The sequence below is a fragment of the Gymnoscopelus braueri genome (assembly GCF_963280865.1).
Source record: "Gymnoscopelus braueri genome assembly, chromosome: 22".
NCBI classification, from domain to species: Eukaryota; Metazoa; Chordata; class Actinopteri; order Myctophiformes; family Myctophidae; genus Gymnoscopelus; species Gymnoscopelus braueri.
The window spans coordinates 21,075,381-21,099,772 of NC_137624.1; the positions used below are offsets into that span (position 1 = coordinate 21,075,381).

The 24,392-nt window shown below is 41.0% G+C and overlaps 1 protein-coding gene across 2 annotated transcripts; it reads left to right on the forward strand.

Moving 5' to 3' along the window:
- Positions 1–391: 391 nt before the first annotated feature.
- Positions 392–23,103, forward strand: rbm18 (RNA binding motif protein 18). 2 transcript variants are annotated; one of them, XM_080418742.1, is made up of 6 exons: positions 392–534; positions 1,711–1,824; positions 9,587–9,713; positions 11,496–11,582; positions 17,352–17,455; positions 19,523–23,103. In XM_080418742.1, the coding sequence occupies exons 2-6, from the start codon at positions 1,718–1,720 to the stop codon at positions 19,710–19,712; spliced, it is 615 nt and encodes a 204-aa protein (XP_080274868.1). In that variant the 5' UTR covers positions 392–534; positions 1,711–1,717; the 3' UTR covers positions 19,713–23,103. The 2 variants fall into 2 exon arrangements, with proteins under 2 accessions (XP_080274868.1, XP_080274869.1); XM_080418743.1 differs by having other exon boundaries at positions 11,496–11,576.
- The last annotated feature ends 1,289 nt before the right edge of the window (positions 23,104–24,392 follow it).

Consider the following 24,392-nt stretch of genomic DNA (forward strand, 5'->3'; position numbering starts at 1 on the left):
TATTATAAGCGAGTTTGGGCTTCTTTTTCTGTAAAGTTGCTTGTAAATATTGGTTAGTTGCGGGTTGCGTTTTTGGGGGCTTGTTTCTAAAGTGTACTCACTTATTTGGGCTTGTTTCCTAATGTTGTTTAAACCAATGGTTCTCAAACATTTTCATGTCAAGGACCTCCAAATTAATATGTTGTAAAGCCTATGTAAACGGAACCCCATCTGAAAATAATTGTTCTTAACATGTTTAAAAAAATATTCCACTTTTCCCCCCAAGATTGTGAGCTTGTAGATTGGCTATTTTTTAATAGTCGACGCTAAAGTGCTCATATGTTGCTTCTTTTGGGCTTGTTTTCCTAGACCTGGTTGCTTACTTCTCTCACAACATCTGGCAACAGTGGGGAGAGAGAGGAGCAACACTGTGAGAGATGATTGGGGAACCCTTTTAATCATCGTCATATTATTGTAATTAATTAATATTTGACACATTTGTGCTCAGTCACCTGAACAGAATTCCGCCAAGGACACATTTTACAGAACAAGGAGGTAAAGTATTACAGCATACTGGGCTGCTTTAGCTCGTATCTTTGTGTGTAAACAATCAGCCTGTGTTATTAGCTTTTTGTTGCTAGTTTAGCTAATAAGCTAACGCTCGATTGAGCTTGCATGGTTGATAATCAATTATTGAATACTTTGATTGAATGCTTTATTATCAGTTTGCAAAAACTACCGTTCAATACAAGGTCTGCTTTAAACCCAAGAAAGCCTATGACTTCTTTCCATTGGGTTCTTTGTACTCAATTCATCGAAACATTTAATTACAGAATCATTCATTGTACGTTTAGATAGTTTGTTTTTGGATTGAATCCAAGGATTTGTAAAATAAACGATTTAATGTTTTCACCTGAAGACGGAGTGCTTCAGTATTTCTTTCCATTCAATCTGCCTCACCACAAGCAGAACTTTGGGTTCCTTTGATGAATTGAGTACAAAGGACCCCAATGGAAACAAGCCATAGGCTTTCTTGGGTTTATATTGAACTGTGCTTTTTTGTTGTTGTTGCAAACTGCTAATAAAGTATTCAATCAATCAATCTTTGCTTCTGTGCCTATACCTGTTCCACCGAAGAGCACCTGTTTTGAGCCACTGTGATTGAACCTAGGCAGCGATTCCTTTATTTTGTTTTAAACGTTTGGTTATTGTTTGCTGTTCAATTTCCCCCGAAAATTAACATTAAACTGTGTTAAAAAACGCTTCATTGTTCAGTTGGATAACGTTAGATTCTCCAGGAACCCCCAGTTTGATGTGCATTAGGCCACGTACCCCCATTTTACAATGTATTGCTTTTAAATCTCTGGGACCCCAATCTACACTGTAAAATCCTCAGTGCTCAGAATGTCCAAATGGAACCAAATTGACTGTAAGGGTCCTCCTAGCCATCAATCATTTAGCTGGAGACACCCTGGAACCCCATGAAGGTCCCCGGGGGGTCCCTGTGGGGTTACGTTGAGAATCAGCGATTTAGGTGAAAGTCAACTCCTCAATTTGAATCTAACTCAGAGTATACGAATATAATCATAAATTGACCCTTCCGGTTCCATTTGTACACACAGTGCTACAAATGGATACATTGACACTGGGTGTTTGACTGTGTATTAATATCTATTTGAAAGTAATTATTGTACTTTCATATTGTTTCTCTTACACCCTCCCATCCCACAGAGGATCCATGTCTTCTGCGGCAGACTCTGTGGAGAATGCTTCCATCATTTCAGAGAGCTTGGGTCTTGACGGCAATCGATTATGGATCGGTAACATCGACCCTAAAATCACAGAGTAAGTCCTTTACCGCCTTGGGTCTTGAGGGACTTGAGGTTTTTCCGTCCCGTAATGTTGTGTCTCTTTGGCATGTTTTCCCCCTGCCTCCATTCGTTTCTCTCTCTCTCTCTCTGTTTCCCAGACCTCCAATCCATGTTTTTCCATTCTGTCTATGCTAGTCTTTATTCACCAGCAGGCTAACATTACACAGTAAAATCCTCTGTGTTGATTTAACCAACACAGAGGGTGTACAACACTGTCTAATATCAGTGGGGAACTGTTGGTGAAATATGTCAGTGACCACCGTGGTGCATCCGGCTTTGTCGAGCGTCTACACGAACACAATTGGCCCGTGTTCGAGGGAGGGAAGCCGGGGACGGGGAGGGTGATATTGGTCATTGCACGTACTCCTACGGGCTGGGGCGGCACCTGTCAGCGGGTAGTGTTGGGCGGGAGGAGTAGGGCGAAGTCTCTATGTCGTCCTGGTGGGGGCTCCTCACTGGCAGGTGAGTCTGTAGGATACGACAGCAGTGACAAGACAACACAGAGATGTGTGTGTGGAGGAATCAGTTGGCATAACAACTAAATTGGGGAGAAAAAGGGGGTAAAAATAATTGGCTATTCTAAATTTAAAAAAAAGAAAAGAATGACTCAGTGACTTACGGCACAAGTCCCACAATCATATAATTGTAATTAACTAAAAGCATCACTGTTGATAATTTACAATCATTCACTTTAATTGTATTTGTTTCACGTCATGCTAACTACACATTAATGAATGTCTGTCATCTATATTTTTTCTTCGTTTTTTTCAACGAAACCACTTTCAACCTAGCCGTTCCTATGTTGGGCATGTTAATATAGGCAAAAATTGTCAAACATTAAAATAATCCAAATTTGTCACAATGTGGATCGGCTATTTTCGCTATTGATCATAACAAAGTATATCGGACATAAGTGGTTAATGGATAAAATAATTTTTAAATCAATTTGAATTCTTTAAACAGGTTTACTTTGGTTGACTATAAAGTATGCATCAGAGCTGAATAGAAGTCTCTTTATGAATCAGAGAATTTGGTCATTACATATTTAATCCTATGAACTAACAGGATAGACTGGTCATTATGCGCTTAAGGTTGGAAGCTTTCAGAATTCAGCTAATTAATGTATGTTCCATGAAAAGGCACAATTTTTGTAGTATATCTCGTTCATCACAGCAGCCAGGATTGATAGATGATTACTTTATTAACATGTTTGATAACATCACGCAGTACAGTAAAGAAAACGCAGTAATAGATCAGTAATGATAAGATAATCCAAGATTACCAAGATAATACAAACACAATAAATGAAAAAAATAAATAAAATACCAACAAGTAGGCCTAAAAGAACAAACACATTATGCAAGCAATGCTATAGAAGTCACACACGCAGCAAATGGAATGAATAACGAGGCTAGTGTTTGATTGTAGCGGCAACAAGTGTTTGATTCTCAGTGGATTTAAGGAAGCCCCTGTTATGAGCCTCAGACCATGTTTTTACCTTGTCTGGCTCTGCCTTATACAGAGGCAGTACATTGTGTGTGCTTGCATGATTGATTAACTCTGTGTATGTGTGTGCATTTGTGTGTGTGTGTGTGAGGCTGAGACTTAGCAGACAGGGCTGGGTGTGTGAAAGAAAGGCAGTGAGGCGTGGAGACCTGCTCTGCTGAGGGGCAGCCATCATTCCTCACTCACCTGCCCTGTTTACTCTCCTTCTGTCAACCTGGAGATGATCGTGTGTGTTTGTTTGTGCACACACGTGTGTGTATGTGTTAAGTGTTAACCCGTTTAAGCACTTAAGCCCTGTTTTATACTTTGGCTATCTTAGGAAAAGAAAGAAGAAAAAAAAGGTTTTGGAAACAACATCAACAAAAATAATTATGACAACAACAAATCATTTTTGCCTGTAATGATGACATTATTTTCCAAAATAGGGACTACCAGGGTTAAAGTGGTTAAGCACAAATGTGGGGCAAGTGTTTAGGGGACAGTTTGCGAAGGTGTGTGTGATTTCACACAGCTGTGTGCGTGCGTGCATGTGCGTGTGTGTGTGTGTGTGTGGAGACGCGTGCATATTTTGAGTTTGCGTCAATGTAGGCAACTTTTTCTTCACATTCCTGTGTTTGTTTGTGTACCTGTGTTTGAATGTGCGAAATGTGTGTGCACATCTGTGTGTGTGTGTGTGTGTGTCCTCCAATATTATGTGATGTAGAGAAGGTAAGAGGTAATGGGGGGTAAGGGGTGTGTTTGTGTGCCCGTGGGGGCTGCTGGAGAATGTATGGGCTTTAGCTCTGGTGGGCGTCTAGACAGGCGTTTCCTTCCCCTCTGCCTGCTCTGCTCTGCTTCTCTTTAAATAGCACAGTGCTGCACCGTATGGAGGGAAAACAAGAGAAATGCCCATGGCCCCTGCTGCTGATTGGGAAGATTAATTAGCTCACGGACAGCATAGGCATTGCTCCTTGTATTTGTCCTAGCATGGCCAGGCAGGGTATAAATGACTTGAAAAAGACTGGCCAACTGAAATATGAATGTTCATTCAAACTGAAATGAAAAGGAAATGGCACTTGAATTTCCTTTTTAACGGTATGATTTTTGTATCTTGTATTCATACCACTTAAGCAATAACAGATTTGTTTAATTTAAAAGGTGTTAAAGATACCAGTTTTAATACTGCAATACATTAGCAAACTAGGATAGTTAGGATGCTTTGGCCAAAGTATTGTTTTCCAGCTTTATTTTGGAGGTGTCCTCTTCTGTGCCTTACGTCAGGGGCCAGGGCGAAACAATAGAGTCATTAAAATGTAATGAGATAAGAAGACTATGTTGAACTTTATGTACAGGTACACGTGTGGGACAGACGCTGGAAAAGTGATGGATATTTTTACAACAGTTGTTATTCTGATATGTACCAGCCTCTCTTTCTCTCAACACATTATCACAAAATGCAACCATAACCACATATATCCGTCAGAGTTTCTCTCTTCTACAGTAAATAATAAGGATGATGGTAGGCCCCTGAGACCCACAGCAGCAGCAGCAAAGAGCCAGAATCCGTTACGATATTATATATATAATATACTGTAAATATATATAAGGGAGATTACCTGAGGTTTGTAAATGATGAAAAAATACATTGTTTTGAAATTAAAATCACATCATTATCATTGCAGCAGGCAGCTTTCCTTCAACTTCCTGAAGTGCTCATATTTTTGGTCCAGACTTCCATGACATATTTGCATTGGAATAGATCAAAATTACGTTCTCTATTTTGGACTGTAATGTAAATCTACAGACAGAATTAAATCAACAGTATGTATATGTTCAGAACTTCAGTGAAGGTGATTTGTGTAATATAGGCTTGGTGAATTAGTGCTTGTTACCTGGAAACATAGAGAAATAAAAAACAACCATCGTTTGTGCTGTTGGAAAGGCTGCAAGAGCGCACATAATCCACATGGATAGTAAATTAGCAGCCTGGAATTTTAGACAGAATCAGAATGTCTTGCTTTTTCCCCCATACACAACATTGCGCGCTATTGTTTTGGTTCGGGGAAGAGCAGCGCTTGTTTTTTGTCCACGGCAGCCGTCGCAGTTCCCCTGTCTCAGCCGCACCGCTGTCTAAACTCTGTGTCACTGTGGGCTCTGGCCTGAGGTGGGCAGGCACTATCCTATGAAGGGATTGCCTGGGGGCGTGGCCGCTGACCGAGTCCTCTTAGAAACACAAGGTCGCCTTCCCACTGACGGGTGACGCCTCAGCCCAAAGTAGTCGCTGCCTAGTGCAGTGACGAAGAACGCCCTCCCCACCCGCTTCCCTCCCCTGAACGGCGAACACAACCATGGCTAAGCTACAGTCCTTAATTTAAAAAAAAGATTGTGCTTCGTAATAGGTGCACAATGATATACATATACAGTACATAAGATAATGACAGACTATCAGAACAGGCTACAGCAAAGAGTACTGTACTATAATTCCCATAGATGTACAGTATATCCAATCAGGGAATGTAATGTAACTATCCAGGAGGGGGCATATACTTATTATCATACCTACTGTCAATCACACCAGCTTGCATGCTGCCCTGCAATTTTTTTGCAAGCAGCTCAAGCACCATGGCAATTCGGCTTCAGTTACTACAATGTCAAGCCGAATAAAGACAGAACTGACGTACAAATTACCCGTTCCTCTTCTGCAAATGATTGCTATGGCAGCGTGTGCATGGATGTGAATGACAGTAGGTAAATACACCCCCTCCAGGAGAGGTCGTAGTTTTGAGAAGGGAATTCTTCCACTGTGGACTTCTCTCCTTCTTCTTTGAATCCGTCATTATACTGTATATCTTATTTAGTTTACATTTTTATTTTACAACTTCTGAGATTAGCATTTAATTTGAGACAGAAGTTCATATTAAATCCAGTGCATTCGCATTCTCCTCATGCATAAACTGGCAGTGTTAAATAATTTTGTTATCGACTTTGTAAGCTGCAGCATTTTTGTTATCTCACTTTAGGTGAGAACGTCAATTCTTGCACCTTTTTCCTCTCCAAGTGTCCCACAGGGCTGCCTTTTCTGTACCAAACCCGGCCGGATCCCATCCCTCCCCCCTCTTCTCTATATGTCTTATCCTTTTGTGCCTTCCTCCTTACTTCCTCACTGACCTCCTCCTGTCTCTCTCCTACGTTTGCACTTCCCTTTACTTCTCACCTCCCCTCTTCCTCCTCCTCTGTGTCCTCCCTTTCCTTCACCTCTCGTCTTGCCCTCAGCATCCCTTCACTGCACTCACTGTACCCCCCCCGTGATCCCTCCTCCTCCCCTTCCTCCCTTCTCTTCCTCCGGAGCCTTTTTACAGCCCCCAGGAGGAGACCATTGTGGTCCAGCTCGCTAGCATCCAGAAGTGTTCTTGTATCAGACATTAAAATCTCTACAAAATAAATACATGAACTGAACTTTATTTTTAACGACTTTTAAGCCCTATTCAAAGAACTTTCTTTTTTTAATGACTTTAAGCCCTATTCAAAAAGTTTCAACAATAGGAGATCTACAAGCTCACTACGCATTGCATTGCGAGTTTGCAAGTAGATCTGCTATTTTTGAAAACTTTTGAAACTTTTCAAAATAAGGATGCCAGGTTGAAAGTGGTTAAAACTGTGGCTACATAATTTCTACTTCTGATGTTGTCAAAAAGGTCAAATAATGGACGATATATCGATTATTATTCGATTACATTAGGTGAGAAATAGACCATGCAGTTGCTCAATATTGATTAATTTCACATTTACAATGAGAAGTAAAAAAATATTTGGTAGCTTCCATGCAGTATAGGGGAGGCCATCGTGATGCAATGACGCTAGAGACAAATCGGACGATTATCTCAAACCAATCGGTAATCTGCAGCCTTTTCACATCACCTTGTGGTATCGCCTCAGCTCGTTTGGAACTTTGATGCAGGTGTATCAACAAAAAAAAAAGGGGCCACGGTGGCACAATCGGTAGTGCTGTCGCCTCACAGCTAGAAGGTCCTGGGTTCGATTCCCGCAGGGGACTGGGCGCTGGGGGCGTGTTCTCTCCTCCGTGTCATCAGTGCCCATACCCTAGGTGGGGTTGGCGAAAGGGCCTTTCTGTGTGGAGTTTGCATGTTCTCCCCGTGTCTCCTAGGGTAGGTACCCTCACAAAAACATGCAGTAATCCTGGTCACTATACTGCCTCCCCCTGGCCAGCCGGGGCGCCTGATGGAGGGGAAGGGAACTGGTTGGAATAACGTGTTCCTTCCACGCACTACGTCCAACCAGGGAAACTCTCCCCTGTCAGTTGACAAGAAGGTCAGTTGGCTCTCATGCATTGAAGGAGGCATGAGCTCGGCCCTGGCCTCCCTAGGTTGGCAGAGGGAAGGTAGTGCCCAGGATTACATAGACAATTGGCACTGGGTGTAAAAAATAGGGTTACAAAATCGCGGGATAAAAAAAAAAATTTATTAAAAAAAAGTAGCAGGTACTATACACACCTTCTGCCAACCCAAAACGTTGAGTTGAACTGGTACCTTGCATAGGCCTGTCACAATTATTACATAATCGTCTAATCTGTGGATTTTTTTATTACGAAGCCTAAAAGGCAAACAGAAATTATTATTTTATTCATAATGCTCAATGATAAACACACAATTAAATCGTTAATCGCAATTATTTGAGTGACAATTAATCGCCAACTTAAATTTGTAATCGTGACAACCCTAACCATGCATACACGCACATACACAATTCCTCAAACTCTACCCAGCACGGCTCAGTTTAGCCCCATACACAGTGCATGGGGTCCTTGCAGGAAGAGGCTACCTTCACATGATGGGAGGCGATGCAGGGTGTTGTCTGGGAAAGGGAGAAACTCTTCTTGGACTGAAATCCTCTGGGGAGCTATAGACTGGGGAAGACATAGAGCCTGAAGCTAACCCCCCCCCACACCTCACCCCCATATCCCACATCCGATCCCATTCACACATACAAATGCTAGCTCACACATTAACGTCATTAAAACGCATTCATGGTCACTCCACTGGGGCGTGCACGCACGCACACACACACAACACACAGTGACAGAGAAAGCTTTCCAGGATTAAAAATAACTGTTTGTTTCAGCAACGGAACAATAAAAGGGCTGCAGCCAAAATGTCTCTGGAACTCTTATACAAGCACCTGAGGGTCATTCTCAGGCCTGGTCTGTCACAGGGTCAAGTAGATAAGTTATCGATTTTGTTTTTACCTTTGCAAAAATGCAGTTTAGCTAAAATAAAGTAAATTGGCTACCCCAATTCTCTTGATAAAGGAAATTGTACATTGGCTACATGATGTCTCTTGATAAAGTTCACTTCATGAAAACTTATTCCACCTGATGTACTGTAAATAAGTACAATACTGTGGCACTTTAAGCTTGCTTATTTCATTGACATTTTCCACACCACACCACAGCTATCAATCAGAATGGGTTTCATCTGAGACATCCATATGACTCCACAGGTTTAAGCTTTCATCCACAGCCCAGATGTTGGCGGTAGCGATACTTAAGGATGTGGATGTAGCAGGTGACCCTGAACTCATTGCCCGGCCCCACCTCCGCACTGCTAGAAGAGACTTTCTCATGGGTGTATTGTGCCGGTGATCAGTAACACATATGCAGTGCTCCGACACACACATTGCATATTCTTCGACTGACCGCATGATCCGTGTTCAGTAGTAGTGTGACGGTCGGCAGCTGTAGCCAGTCAGTCACTTGTTTGTGCTAAGAGGGGGGGGGGGTGCGACTAATGCTTCCTCTGTTTTATTCCCTCATTGTCCTGCTACTGTATCCTCTGTATTGTCTCAATGAGAGATTTACTGTCAGTCAGCCCGCAAGCCAGCCGGCCTGCAGCTAACAAGGTGTTGGGGGGGAGAAAGCTGTCATTCTCATTAGGCCCACTGCTACAGCTGACTGCCCCACAGACAAATACAAATGTCAATGAGACCTAAATATACCATGTTCTGTTGTCCATTACGGACGTTCTAATTTGTGTCTGTTTCAATCAAATATTGGATCTGTCAAAATTCTGAAAATCTGTTAATGCTTCAAAGCTCATTCACATTTTCAACACTAAATAATCTAAATAACTTTCACTTTTCTTCAACCATTCTTGTCATTCTTAAAATCACGTTGATGCTCTTTTGTGTCCACCTTCTTCTCTCTCAAATGTTTTTCTTCTTTTTTTTTCATCCAGATACCACCTGGTGAAGCTGTTGGAGAGGTTTGGCAGTGTGAAACAGTTTGACTTTCTGTTCCATAAGTCTGGGCCTATGGAGGGCCAGCCTCGAGGCTACTGCTTCGTCAACTTCCACACCAGAGAGGTACCTGCATACAGGACACACACTGGGAGAACACTTCTATGCTTTTTTTGGGGGGGGGGGCTCATCTCATATACTGGTGTTTTTTATCACGTACATTTATACTGACATACACCACACGTCCTGTAGGAGGGAGATTTCTCATGAGGCACTTGAGGAGATCTACCGGTAGTCAGGACTAATAGCCAGACATGGCTGAGTGATGGGGAAGAGGATAAGATTGTGTAGAGTTTGAGATGGATGTCAGTGGTAGTTATCTCCAACACCTTAACCACTTTCAACCAGACGTCCCTATTTTGGACATTCAAAATATTTCAAAAGGACTGTTACTTTTCAGAAATGATCAGAAATAAAAAAATGCTGATCTACAAGCTCAAAACGTTTTGAGCTGGTACATTGGCTATTTTTGCACAACACTGTCATGATGTATATAATGGCAGTTTTATGTCCTATTTTCACACATCCTCACAATGGAACAATATGATTTAGATTCAAACTGAGCTAAATCGACCTTCAAATCCTATTGGTTAGTCTCACTCTCAAACTGAGTGGCCATTTCATATCGGCACACTATATGCCTTAGAATGAGCTCTGGTTTACTTTAGACTTGTTTTGGTCAAAAGAACTGAATACAATCATAATTATAAGACATCATATAAAAAATAGTATATGTGATATTTCCAAGCATTTAGTCACTATTATGGATGTCACAGCCATATTCCTACAAGTATGAATTTACCGCAAAATGCGTCATTGGAAGAGCTTTGTATTCATACTCAGTAGCGTGTTTTGTAGTGAGCCTGAAGACCCTGATAAAGATCTATTTTTCACAGCTAGTGTCTAATGCGGGGTTTGAAAGACGTCATGAAATGGCTCCATCGCTAACGTCTTTGCTAAGTTCGGCTCAGAAACGGGTGTGTTTTTGGTTGACCAATCACAGTGTCAGCCCGACGGTCTCGTCCCCTCTCGGCTATGGGGTCTCTGGACTCTACACACTGCTGCACTGATCAGAGAGCACAGTGCAGCTGTGGCAGGCAGAGAGACCGAGTGTGAGAGGAGAGCAATGCTAGTGGCACTTTTTAATGTGTTGCATTGCTTATTTCTCACCTCCAATGTTTTCAGTTACATATCTTAATGTATACTGTTTAGTTTAAAACGAGTAATGCACCGTCTGGCAGTCATCTTGAGTTAGATAAAGAATGTACTGTAGCAGCCCAAGAGTGTCTCCCTAATTTAAATCAGGTGCGAGTGGAGGAACGTTATGGGAATCAAACAGGTGAACTAAATCAAGATTCCTTTATATTCATATTCTATGTCACCACGCAGTTGGTTTGCGTTTACACAGGAAGTAACTTTTGAATGCACAAAAAAAATATTTATTAAAATAAAATTGGCTTATTATCTGATGATAGATATGTCCTCATTATGTTCTAAGTGTGGAAAACCTATTTTTCATTTCACCACGTCTTTAAGACTAAGCCAAAGCCTTACACAGAGGAAGTGTGTGTTTATCACAGACACAATTACTCGGTACACACAGCAGTAAATTATCATCATTTAGCATCAAGGTGCACATAGTCGCAGCCAGTCTCTCTCTCGCTCTCTGTAAGTAATGCAATCCATCATCAATTATTGTTGCCTTTGCTATCCCTCCATTGTGAAGACTAATGATTTAATGACACTAGTGCAATCATCATGGCTGATTTATGATTGTTATTCAAATGAAGCACTTTGTATGTGTGTGTGTGTGTGTGTGTGTGTGTGTCTCTCTCTGTATGTCTGTAGGAGGCAGAGAGGGCTATCCAGTGTCTAAATGGGAAGCTAGCTTTATCCAAGAAGTTGGTAGTGCGCTGGGCACACGCTCAGGTAAAGGTAAGTGTCAACGGCAACAGTCATAATAGAAACTCCTCAGGGCTATTAGTAACGGCACACGATATGTACAGGTCCGAATACAAATCACTGGTCTTTGTGGACACTAGATTACCTTTACGGTTTCCCATCTCACCATTTACTCTCCACTGTAAAAAACATAGCAGGTAAAGCATTTACAATAAGGCAGTTTTAACATTACACTCAGCGTCTTTAGCCTGTAGTGTTACTTTACACAATACATACAGTGTCTGTGAAAGGTAAACAACACTGACATCCAGAGGTCTACTCGATAATCCTTCACCTCTATCTGATTCTCATGGCAAAGTTACAAGCGGAAAGCATGGCAACAACAACAACTGTGTGTTCACACATTTAATCCATTGAGACCGGGAACGCATCTCTGTCATTTTAGATGTCTCTGGCTGTTCAAAAATAGCAGATATATACAAGCTCACCGACTATGAGCACAGTGCCTATGAGCTTGTAGATCTGCTATTTTTTTTTAATCGTGAACATTTGTGCGAATCTTTGTATATATATATATATATTTTTTAAAGCAAACATTTGTAAAATATTTTGTTCCAGGGACCTCCAGAAGCAAAGATTTGAGTTACAAATGTAAAAAAAAAAAAGCAGATCTACAAGCTCATGATGAGCTTGTAGATCTGCTATTGTTGAATAGCCAGATTGAATGGTTTAAGTACTGTGTGTACTGATCTGAAGGGGAAATTAAAGACATTTGTTTGTCATTGTATCTCACCAGGTAACAGTAGTAGTACAGTAGTCAGTCAGAGGTACGGGAGTAGATAACAGTACAGTACTCAGTCAGTGTGAGGTAACATCAGTGGGTAACACGTTACAGTAGTCAGTCAGAGGTACAGTACATGTATTCGGATTCAAGCAGCCAAACCTGTGTCTGTTTGACAATAGACAGCTAGCTTGCTGGTCAAGGGTGAAGGGATATCCTGTATAGGGACAAATCACGCCCAACACACACTCAAGCGCACACACACACACACACAGAAAGAAGGGCCAGGTCAAGGTCAATGCCGCTGCCTCAAAGACAACACGCTGTAGAATAAATCAGCTCATTAACAGTCATTTTGGATTAACCTGGCTTACTCTTCCAATTTAGCTTGCCGTGGTCAGTGCCTAAAGCAGATAATAACTATACAATAATAAGCTCATTACATGATCATGGCTATACATTAAAATGTGCTTGTTGCTGATTTAACTAATGTAGGCTCTAGGATCCCTAATGGAAAAGGGCCAATCACATCATTGTTTTCCCACTTTCATAGCCGGTGATTAAATTACCTTGTGCCACACAATAAGTAAGCAGTCCTAAATTATACTGACCGCTTCCGTGAGAGGATTATAAACAATCCTGGCAGTGGTGAGTGAATACGTTTTGAAGAATTGTTAAAACAAGACCGAGTCTAATAATGGTAAATCTAGCTATCGATAAGTAAGTAAAGTTACTATGTGTGCTGCTACCGCACATATCACAATGTGGTGTTGAGTGGTGAAGCTGCACTATACAGGACGAGGTTGACTGTTTGCATGTATGTCAGTGGTGATGGTCTACACCTCATTTACATGAATGGACATGTTTGCGAACGCGGAAGGAGGCGCGGCGAAGCCGCGCCTCCGACCAAGTGGAGCTTACTATGTAACTCTGCTTGGGTTGTGAGTGTGTGTCTCCGTGTGTGTCTCTGTGTTCATGCACTGCCTAGTAGAGGGCCAGAGGGCGCCAGAGTGCAGGAATTTAGACACAGCCTGCAAAACACACACACACACACACACACACACACACACACACACACACACACACACACACACACACACACACACACACACACACACACACACACACACACACACACACACACACGGATTACAAGTCCGTAAATACACAATATTTTCGAGCTGCGTTCGCTTCCAGCGTTCGCGCGTCTTACTTGTATACATAGGCCTATTTCTCCAATAATATGTTGAAAATACTCAGTTTAGAGCTGCAGAGTTATGAGAGTTGAGGGGATTCTTCGATGTTGGGGAATACTACTTACCAACACACTGTAAAGCCTAAGGTATTAGTTTTGCCACAGGTGTCACTCTGACTCACTCACAGAAAATTGCAGATCTACAAGCTCAAAACTGTTCTAAATCAGACCAGACTTAACAATCACTGTTTCACTGATTGCTGTCTTGGAGTGGTGTGGACATTATCCCTAACCTCTCTCATACTGGGAAAAGAGATACTCATCATCTAGGGGTGTGCCGATACACTAATTTCACCGAACGATACGATACGATATTTGGCTCACAACTTCGATACGATTTCGATACGATACGCACTTTTTTATTATGAAAATATATGGGGGAGAAAAAATGCAAACAAATAATTCTGTTTTTGCATTATTCAGACGCAAACTTGTATCTTTTCAGCTACAATAGCCGTTTTGAATCCAAATAGGGCAATAGTGTGACACCTGACCCGAAAAAAACAACATGTTGTCACCCTTTTCACCTCGGGGCTGTTTGCATGCCTGATTATTATTATTGTAAAAAAAATTTTTAAAAAAATATATATATATTTTTTTTTTTCAAAACGATATTTTTTTTCTCCCAAAACGATACATATCGTCACGAAAACGTATCGCGATATATAGCGGGACGATATATCGGCACACCCCTATCATCATCGGTTCCTACTTTCAGTAGCCACTTGCAGAAATGTCCCCATGGTATCATACAGGAGTACATGCATTCCGATTCTTTAATAATACCTTATTTCACTATTTTTGAACTCCTTTATGACATTCACTAGTGTCCGTTGTTGTCTGTAAAAAAAAACACATAGGGTTTTTACCCTGCACTCTTAACCTGCAGGGGAGTATGCAAGTCCAAAAATGTCAAATTATGGAATGTTGGCTGTATGATTTTCATTGTTCTTTTTCCTTGAAAACTTTGCAGGCTATGCATCTTGATGCCACTGCAACATTTTTGTTTTGTGGTTTCTACTTTTGTGACAGCACAGCAGGCATGATTATGTTCATAAAACATTGAAACACACACATACTAGCACTAGGCTAGGGGACTAGTATACATTACATCTATTTCAGACTACATGAATAGAAGCTTTAAATAAACTTGAGGTAGCCTATATTTTGTTTAAGATGTTTCAAAAGCTTAATCAATCAAGGTTTTATTTGTCACTGACTTCTACAAGTACAAGCAGCGAAATGTTGGGACAAATATATGTGTGTGTGTGTGTGTGTGTGTGTGTGTGTGTGTGTGTGTATATATGCAGTGTGTGTGTGTGTGTGTGTGTGTGTGTGTGTATATATATATATTTAAATATGTGTGTGTGTATATATATATATATATACATGCATACATACACACACACACACACACACACACACACACACACACACACACACACACACACACACACATACATATGTGTTACCGTATAATTGGAAAACCAGTCAGATTGAAAAAGGAGTGCTCGTTCTCTTCGAGTTCACCACCCACGCCCCCGAGCTACTACTAGGCGCTAAAGCTTAGCGGCTAACCATAGTGTTCCTAGGATGAGCGTGTTGAGTTGTTGACGCCTCGGAGGTACCGAGACTAGTGGGGAAGATCATTTACGATTCTGTCCCTATCGGTACGTAACTCGGACAGCGCTGAGTCGACTGAAGGGTACTTCGCAACACTCGGCACGGCGACTCGCTCGCTTTAGCTCTGACTAACCATAGCCGTAAGTTACGTTTGACACTTAATGGTGTATTTACTTTATCTAGCGCAACTGCTAGGAAACATCCGAACCAATTCAAATAAAGAAACAGATCTCCAGCTACAGTAAACACTGCATGTGTACGCACACACACACACACACACACACACACACACACACACACACACACACACACACACACACACACACACACACACACACACTTTATAATCCATTGTGCCAAAACATAGGCTTTGTTCAGATGCACTGTATCTGTACGCGGTATGGTCTATTTTGTAGGTTGATGGTCTATGTGCATTCCAGCTACATGCCTTTAGAAATGGGTGGAAGGGAAGCGTCCTGTGGGTGGAAACCTCATTGTTTTAGACCTATTCTTGGGCATACATATATTAGACTTCTCTTTTTAGACTGTACTCTATGTAAAGATGCCGTGTGTGTGTTTTTGTATGTATTGGTATGTGTGCTCTCATACTTTTGATCTTATGTGGGTCAAAGGGAAACATTTTAATCATTTAAATTTACCGTATACAAATTGTTAATAATAGAGAAAATAGATCTACAAGCTCACAACGCGTCACATCGTGACGCTTTATGAACTTGGAGATCGGCTAATTTAGCTATTCAAGTACATTAACTCTTTGACTGCCCCGGACGGGAATTCCCGTCCGATGGCTCTATGGCTATCATGGCCAATGACGGAAAGACGAAAATATGAAAAAAAATTGAATTTTTCTGATTTTTTTGGTATTTTTTGGGGGGGTTTATCTCAAAGGAACTAGGAGATAACGCTATCCAAAAAATTGCTGCTCCATTCACTTCAATGTTAAAAAACAAACAGAGGAAAAATGCACCTTTTTCCTGGCAATGGGACAACACATTCTGAAATAAGTCTGGCAGTGAAAGAGTTAAGGTTAGACATATAGTTATAAGACTTGGTGTTACCATTATGAACCAGGGAATTCATATATAAATTGGAAAGTCAAATGTAATACCATAGTTTGTGTACGTGCACATTTGCCTGTAACATAACTTGGAACATTATCATTTCCACTTAAAGAACTGTACTCGGCTAGGCCGACATTGTCCCCAGTTCAATCACAGTTGTGTTCTTTCTTCTCTCCTTTTTATCTATTTGAAAAAAAATATATATATATATATATTATTCTCACAATGCGATATTATTGTCACAATATCAATATTGAGGTATTTGGTCAAAAAAAGACCCCAAAAAGATTTTGTCCCTATCGCCCAGCCCTCTACTATATATTAACTGTTCTCTTTGTGTTTCTTTCCATTTATTCTCCACAGGTTGTTAGCAGCATGCTGTGTTGGCTGGTGGAGAGGTTTGGAAGGTGGTTTTGAGAAGAATGAATGCAGCCACGGGTTATTGATCTCCGGCTGCTCCCATTATATCCACGCCCCCTTGAGCTTGTGATCTGTAAGACGATCACAAAAAACAAACAACATTCCCTGGCTGGCTGCTGTCTGTTTGATCCACAAGTACCCTGGCCAGAGGTGGAGCTAACCCAAGTTAACTTCACCTGGGGTGACTTTAACTCGATTGGATTCAGTGCTAACCTTTGCTGAATTCTGAGTGCCAGCTTGGGCTGAGCATGCTTTAGGCAATACAATATATTATTATAATATACATGTTTATGTATTTGTTTGTTGTTATAATTTCCATATTACGGGTGGCATTTCAACCGTGTGGGAGGAAGCTGCAGTTCATTCTCCAGAAAAAACTGCCCTGTTCCTTGATCTGGAGGTCTGGTGAAATTATAAACTTCTGATTCTTGTTACCTTGCTTTTGTTTGTCTCCCTCCCTCTCTCTGCTTTTTCTTTCTGTCTGTCTGTCTTTCATACATTTGCCTGCTTTTATTTTCATCCTTTTGCAACTATGCCTGTGTCTGTCTGTCTTATTTCCATCAATTCCTCTACCCATATCTCTATTCTCCTGTCTGTTTTGGGTCCTTGTCTATCTGCCTGGCCATTCTGTGTGTCTTTAGAGGTTTGAAGGTGGTTTTCGTAATGACAAGACCAACCCTCCCGGCCTGGAGCCATCCTGTAGCGCTGCAGCAGAGGAGGGACCTGTACCAACCAACCACCTTAGGTTGGTGACGCACGCACACACACACACACACACACACACACACACACACACACACACACACACACACACACACACACACACACACACACACACACACACACACACACACACACACGTTTGTATTACTATATTTGTTAGGACTTCAAAGTTTTAGGACAGTCATTATTTTACCCCAACCCTAAGGTTTCGCACACCGAAAACAGCTTGTACATTGGCTATTTTCAGCACAGAACACTTAAGTATTATTCTGTACCGTTTCATTCACGTACACAACCGTTCCAGCCAGGGGAGTTTAGCTTTCAATCCAAGTACAGCTGAGTTAGCACTTCAACAACTGTCGGGCTCAATAAGTGTCTATGTGGAAGTGTTGACCAAGAAAAATAAGTGAGGTGCCCTCACTATTGAATCAGCCACACACACACACACACACACACACACACGCACACGCACACGCACACGCACACACACCTCTGTCAGGTGATCCAGTAAAACGGATTCCTGTTAAGTCAATAAAGGTCTCTTGTGCTCTGATCTTGGGCTCCTAGCGTTGTTGTTACTGAGACAGAGTGAGTGTGTGTGTGTGTGTGTGGCAGGCCTTCACATGGCACACCTCAGGAAAGGCTCCACACTTCACTTTTACTGTAAACTTCAAAACCACTCTCCCCGCACAGCGCAAGAGAGGAAAGGGAGGAAAAGGTGAAACATAAACACACTATTTCCCTTTTTTCCTGATGCCCTTCTCCCGACTTTCTCTCCCTCTCTCTCTCCCCATCCTCCTCTGTCAGCCCTTTCTTTCTCGCTTTCACACTCTAATTTGCTATCTCATGCACTCGCCATTTTGCCTGCACTGTAATATCTTCCTCGATTTCTGTGTTTTACTCTTTAACCCGTTCACTGCCAGGTACTATGTATCCGCTGGTGCCAGCGCTTTTTACCTTGTTTTGACGATCTTTGGAGAGCGGCAGAAGCCACGACGTGCACGCGAATGTAAACAAAAAGTGTCCGGGGGGTGGGGGAGGGTCTCCTCTATCCACTGGAATAAAAAAAAATATACAGCGATCGGCCATTTTGTTGCTATTGCCCGTTGAAAATGGCTCGTTTGTACCAAAAAAAAAGAATCCGAGCTAGAAGTGTTTTTCTACAAATCTTAATATAGGAATGGACGGAAGTGACGTTTTTGGGATGATGTCACATCCGTCTATTCCTTCTATTCCTTCTATCTGAGTCGAGGGATCATTCCTAAATTACGTTAGAGCGCCCTCTTGTGGAATTTCCCCCCAATTTTTTTTAATTGACGTAGATCTACGTCAATGGCGGTCAGCGGTTGGATCTGAAAGGACATAGATTTACGCCCTTGGCAGGGAATGTGTTAAGACCGGGAACGCATCTGTCATTAAGATTTCTTTGGCCTTTCAGAAATAGCAGATGTACAAGCTCATAGCGCGGCACCAAGTGCCACGCTATGAGCTTGTAGATCTGCAAAAAAAGAAATATTGTGGAAAATGTGTGCAAATCTTTGAATATATATATATTTTTTTTTTAAAGCAAACATTTGTAAAATACTTTGTTCCAGGGACCTCCAGAAGCAAAGATTAGAGTTCACAACGTTCGCTTAAAAAAATATAACACTCAAAGATTTCCACAAATTTTCATGATTTTCAAAAATAGAAGATCTACAAGCTCGCTATGAGCTTGTAGATTTTTTTTTTTTTTTAATAGCCAAAGTATAAATCAATGCTTATAGCTCAAATCTAAAATGACACGGATGCGTTCCCGGTCTTAAAGGGTTAAACAAAGGTTTTCTTCCACAGTTTTCCCTGCAGTGCAACTATGCTCATTCTGACCCCCTCTCACCAATCAGAGTGGTAATGTGTCCTGTCCTTCACATTCCACAACAAGGGAAAAGATATTCTTTTGTCCCTCTCTCCGTACACTCTCCCCACATATTACTCCTCACTATTGTCTCCTCACCACCCCATTTGTCACCGTCAGCACCACTTGTGTTGCAACCCCTCCTGTGTTTATTGTTGTTGCCTCACGCCTCCTCTTTTCTCTCCTTCTCTCCAGTACGAGTGCTAAGATCCGTGCCATCGAGGCCAAACTGCAGATGATGGACGAGAACCCAGATGACGAGTATGCTGGACCCTCGCCCTATGTCTATAACAAACCTCCAGAAAGGAAACGCTGGGAGCCATACTCCAAATCACACCACCACAACAACCAGAGCAGGCCCTTCCGCAGAGGGTATCGAAGATGACCCCCCCCCCCCCCCCTCCTCCCTCTCCCTCTCTCTCTGGATATCCTCAGCTACCCCAATCCCACCACACACAGACACATACACACACACACACAAGCACACACTCGCTCACCATATTTGTTGACAATACAATGTAAATTATGAAAGATGGATTGAAAGCTAAATGGTCAGCAGAGTCTGGGCATATTTCTTCTTCACAAGGCAGTCACAGAAGAGTACATGAATGGGTTTTTACATATTTGTTGCGGTAAGGTAAGATGTTATTTAGACTCGAGTCTGCACCCATACCCATCAGTCAAGATGCAAGGGAAGATCAAATATCGGTAGTGACTCCTGAACCAGCAGTATCATACCCACAATGCTTTGCACAAACGGCCAGAGCCGAGCGCACTGAGCTAAATTCAGGTATAAAGTAAAGAATGGTTGTGTTTATGCATTAGGTTAGTTGGAGATGGTGATGTTTAGGTATGGATTGGTGTGGTTAAGTTCCGGTTACGAATCTGGGAGGGTGGTTAGCCAACAAAATCATGTGAAGTTTAGAAACTGGGTACCAGCAGGTTTTAAATTGGGCCAGAGACAGATGGAGCTGGCAAGAGGCACTCCATTTTAAGCCCTCCCGCATCCTTACCCACAGCATAATCACACTAAACCCACCTAAATTTAACCTGCTGGGAAACTCTAAAGTGGAAAACGAGACTATGGTTCTGTGTATATAGTGCCCAAACCATCCTAGGAAAATGATATCAAGCTGCTAAACTTGAATCTAAATTCAATCTGTTGTAGGACTGGATGATATATTGAATATTTAAGATATATTCAATATCATTTTGTTGGAGATGCAAATTAGGCAACATTGTAAATATCAAATATGTATTTGTGTTAATGCACATTTTATGCAGGCATAATGATTTTATATTCAGGCATTTTTCAGTCATTAAAACACATTGTTAACCGTTATATCTGCCTGATGTGAACACAATTTCAAGTGTAGCTCTAGCTAACTGAAGCTGGTTTTAGTTTGCTGTCTCCCAGAGTAGGACCCAGAGAACCTACCAACCACACCATAATCATCCCATGCCCGGTGCATCCAGGCTATGGGATCTCTCATCTCTCTTGTTGCGTTTAATAAATAAAACAGTAACTAGTACTGGTTCAGGAGCCACAACCTAAAATATACTTTGAAAAGCAAGGGTTTTTTGTTTTTATTTTCTTTCTCTTCCTTTAATGGAGCACTTCACCCATTTTCAACCTATGGTCCTTTAAGATGGCACAATTTCTGTCTACTTGGTCTGGGTCTCAGAGTCTGAACTCTCCACAGCCCTCAGTCTTCGGAACTGTCCTCAGCCCTCTGTGGACAGTTCAGAAACCTGGCATCATGGCATCGGTAAACAGGGTTGGTCATTTCAAACAAGATTTCAAACTTTTATGTTTTTATTAGAAGAAGAACAATGTCTTCTATTTCAGCATGCCAGCTTTCCAGGAAGAGAGAGGCTGTAGTTTATATTAGCTTGGATTCCCCACAGATGATGTCATTGGTAGACACGGCTCTGAACTGTCCATATCAAGATGCAGAGTGAATTGACGGAAATTGTGCCATCTCATTAGTGAGGTCCAATTATACAAAGATATGGTTGAAAATGGGTGATGTGCTACTTTAAGGAGTGTCCGGTTGCTTTCAAATGTACAGAGGACAAAGCTTGATGTACAGAATATAAAGTATTTACTAGGTTGTGTTCTTCACATTATGCAGTGCTTGTCCATTAATCAGGACGTAAACATAATGAACCTGTTCTTGAAGTTTAATGTCCTGTTGTGAAAGAGATAAACACAGTTACAGAGTTTACATGACATTAAAGCAACTCAGAGATACATATTCTTTATGTTCTTCCTTGTGTGCAGGGGGATATTTTTCTCCTCATCTTCACCGAGAGGATTTTTGTGCTCCAGTTTTTATACAACTCCAACCAAACTCTTTTTACTGACCGCTGTGCGTTTTGATATTTACTGTTCCCCAAACTCTTGCTTTTATTTTATTTTTGATTATTAATTAAATAAAATAAATAGGAGATTGTATGCCATACCTGTGCTGTTTTGTCATTTTGTAACTTTGCTTGTATTTCACCAAATAACATGAGTTTTTTTGTGTTCAATGCAACTAATTGACCACTGCTTGATATTAATGATGAGAACACCTTAACGTCTTATTTATTGTCCACTTGCTTTTGGTGACAGTGCTGAGCACTGACCTGAAGACAGAGACAGTATCGGCTATTGTAGATTTACAGCACTGGTTCTCAACGTGGTGTCCAAGGACCCCCGGGGGTACTTGAGGGGGTTTGAAGGGGTCCCCACCTAAATGATTGATTGGAACCAAATAGACCCTTACAGGTCTGTAACTCTTGAGAGTGGTTGTTTCCAATTAAACTGCAGATTTTACCATGTAGAATGGGGACCTAGAAATACAAATTGTATTAAATGGGGGTCAATGGCCTAATGCATATCAAACTGGGGTCTTTGAAATTAAAAAGGTTGAGAATCACTCAACAATTAGTATGTTTAATTAATGGGAGGCAATGTAACTACAGTAAAATTCTGTGTTAATTTAAAGGAGTAGTTCACCCAAGAAATGACTTATTTCCCATAAATTACACACCCCATGAAGCCTTGAATTCATAGAGATTGTTTGGTTTTTGTCCTTAATTCCTAAGCCAATAATTTGATGCCCGGCGGAGTCTCCGGTAGAGTCTCCTATTGACCGATGACCCGGTCATCAAATTATTGACTCAGGAATGTGACAAAAAAATATCCATGAATTCAAGGCTTCATTGGGTGTGTAATTGATAGAAAATATTTTTTTTTGGGGGGGAGCTACTCCTTTTAATTAATCTTTACACTCGGTTAACACTGGGGATTTGACTGTAGTTGATGTCATTCACCATTAGGATATACAGTAACACCACAGACAAAGCAGTGTCCACCATGCATTCACTGACAAGTAAATGTGAGACATGCATTTTAGAGCTGTAGAAATTTTAGGTTTAGCAGACTCTACTCAGGTTTCTCAATATTTTTGAAGTTATGTAATCTTAAATGTTGCTATTGTCAGGTATTACATTATATTCAAATATTTTGTAAGTTAACGTGGATATGAATTATTGCTCTTTGCATTATCACACATATTGTATTTAAAGAATTTGAAGCATATATTTGAGAGCCCTGTATGTGCAGATTCATTTAAAGTATTATTGATTTCATTAGTATAATTGTAACCAGTTTTAATGTACATTTACTGTTGTGCGATTACCTGATGTGACATGCAAATGATCCATACATCACCATGTTGGAGGCATGTATGGAGACATGGATGGAACAATAAAGAATTATTAGTAGACCTCATTGCATGGAGAGGAGTATTTTTTTCAGGGTCCTTAGATTGGAACAATTAATATGAGGTGAATGTGCCAAACTTGAATATAAAATAGTTCCATTCATTGAAACCGTTTATTTTAACTGCTTACATGATTATTAGATAACTGGTTCAACAACAGAGCAAAACAAATCAAACAGATGCAAGTTCATACATGTAGTCCTGCATCAGCTCTTATTGGCTGCAGCTTTTTATGTGCTGCCTAATACCGAATGGAAAGGATTACATTTGTGAAAATGGCAGGTAGCAGAACATTTTCAAAATAACAGATCTACAAGCTGTGTTGTGAGGCGTTGTGAGCTTAGATCAATTATTTTATAGTTTGTTGATTACCTTTGATGCAGTAATGGTCTTTTTTTCTTTCATTTTTAGTTATTAAAAAGGTCTTAAAAATCCTTAAATTGTCACTTCACTGTCATCCAACAAAAAATATATATATATCATGTGGGGTCCCGTCCCACAGGTTGAGAACCACTGGCATAATAGGCTATACACTTTCGGGGAGGAAAGTCCGCCTATATGCCTCAAAATATTATCCTGTATGAATTTGAATATACTATTTGAATACATATATATTTTACAGCCAACATTTGTAACTCAAATCTTTGCTTCTTGGGGTCCCTGGAACACAATATTTTTAGATGGGGGGTGAACTTGTAGATCTACATGTAGGCCTACATTTTTATAGTTTTATTTCGTTTTGGGGTAGTTTTCATAGGCCTAGCATATTTAGTTTCTTCATAAAATGTCAATATTTATTGAATATATTCCCCAAAGATAGGCCGCCGCCTATGCAGTAGCCTAATGTGTTGTTCAGTCATAGGGAGGGTCAGTTATTCTCCATTTATTAAATGGAGAATAACTACTGACCCCACGGAACAACGTACCCCGCCCTCCCCGACCCCTACGCGTTGGCCTATTTGCCTACGAGATGCGTCAAGATCCTGAATTGTGGCGTTGTCATTTAAAAAAGATCTAACTAAATAAATAAAGGAACGGAACTTGATTAAGTTATTTTTATTGTTTACATGAGGTTAGCCTCGCCCTCAACATGATATATTTTTGCTTCTAAAAAAAGAAACGTGTGGCAATTGTTGCCATTAGTTTGAGCTGATAAACGAGGGATGCTGAAGAGGAGGTGATATGATGAGCATCATCCTCTGAGTGTTTGAAAGTGTTTGTTGCTGGTATGAACACGCACACTACATTGAGGCTATTTGTTTTAAAGACTTGGAACTTGTTTGTGCAGACTC

Excerpts from the sequence above, each read along its gene's own strand:
- rbm18 (XM_080418742.1), top strand. The coding sequence starts at position 1,718 with ATGTCTTCTGCGGCAGACTCTGTGGAGAATGCTTCCATCATTTCAGAG. Across the intron at positions 11,583-17,351 it reads GGGCACACGCTCAGGTAAAG|AGGTTTGAAGGTGGTTTTCG; the intron begins GTAAGTGTCAAC and ends GTGTGTCTTTAG. Across the intron at positions 17,456-19,522 it reads GTACCAACCAACCACCTTAG|TACGAGTGCTAAGATCCGTG; the intron begins GTTGGTGACGCA and ends CCTTCTCTCCAG.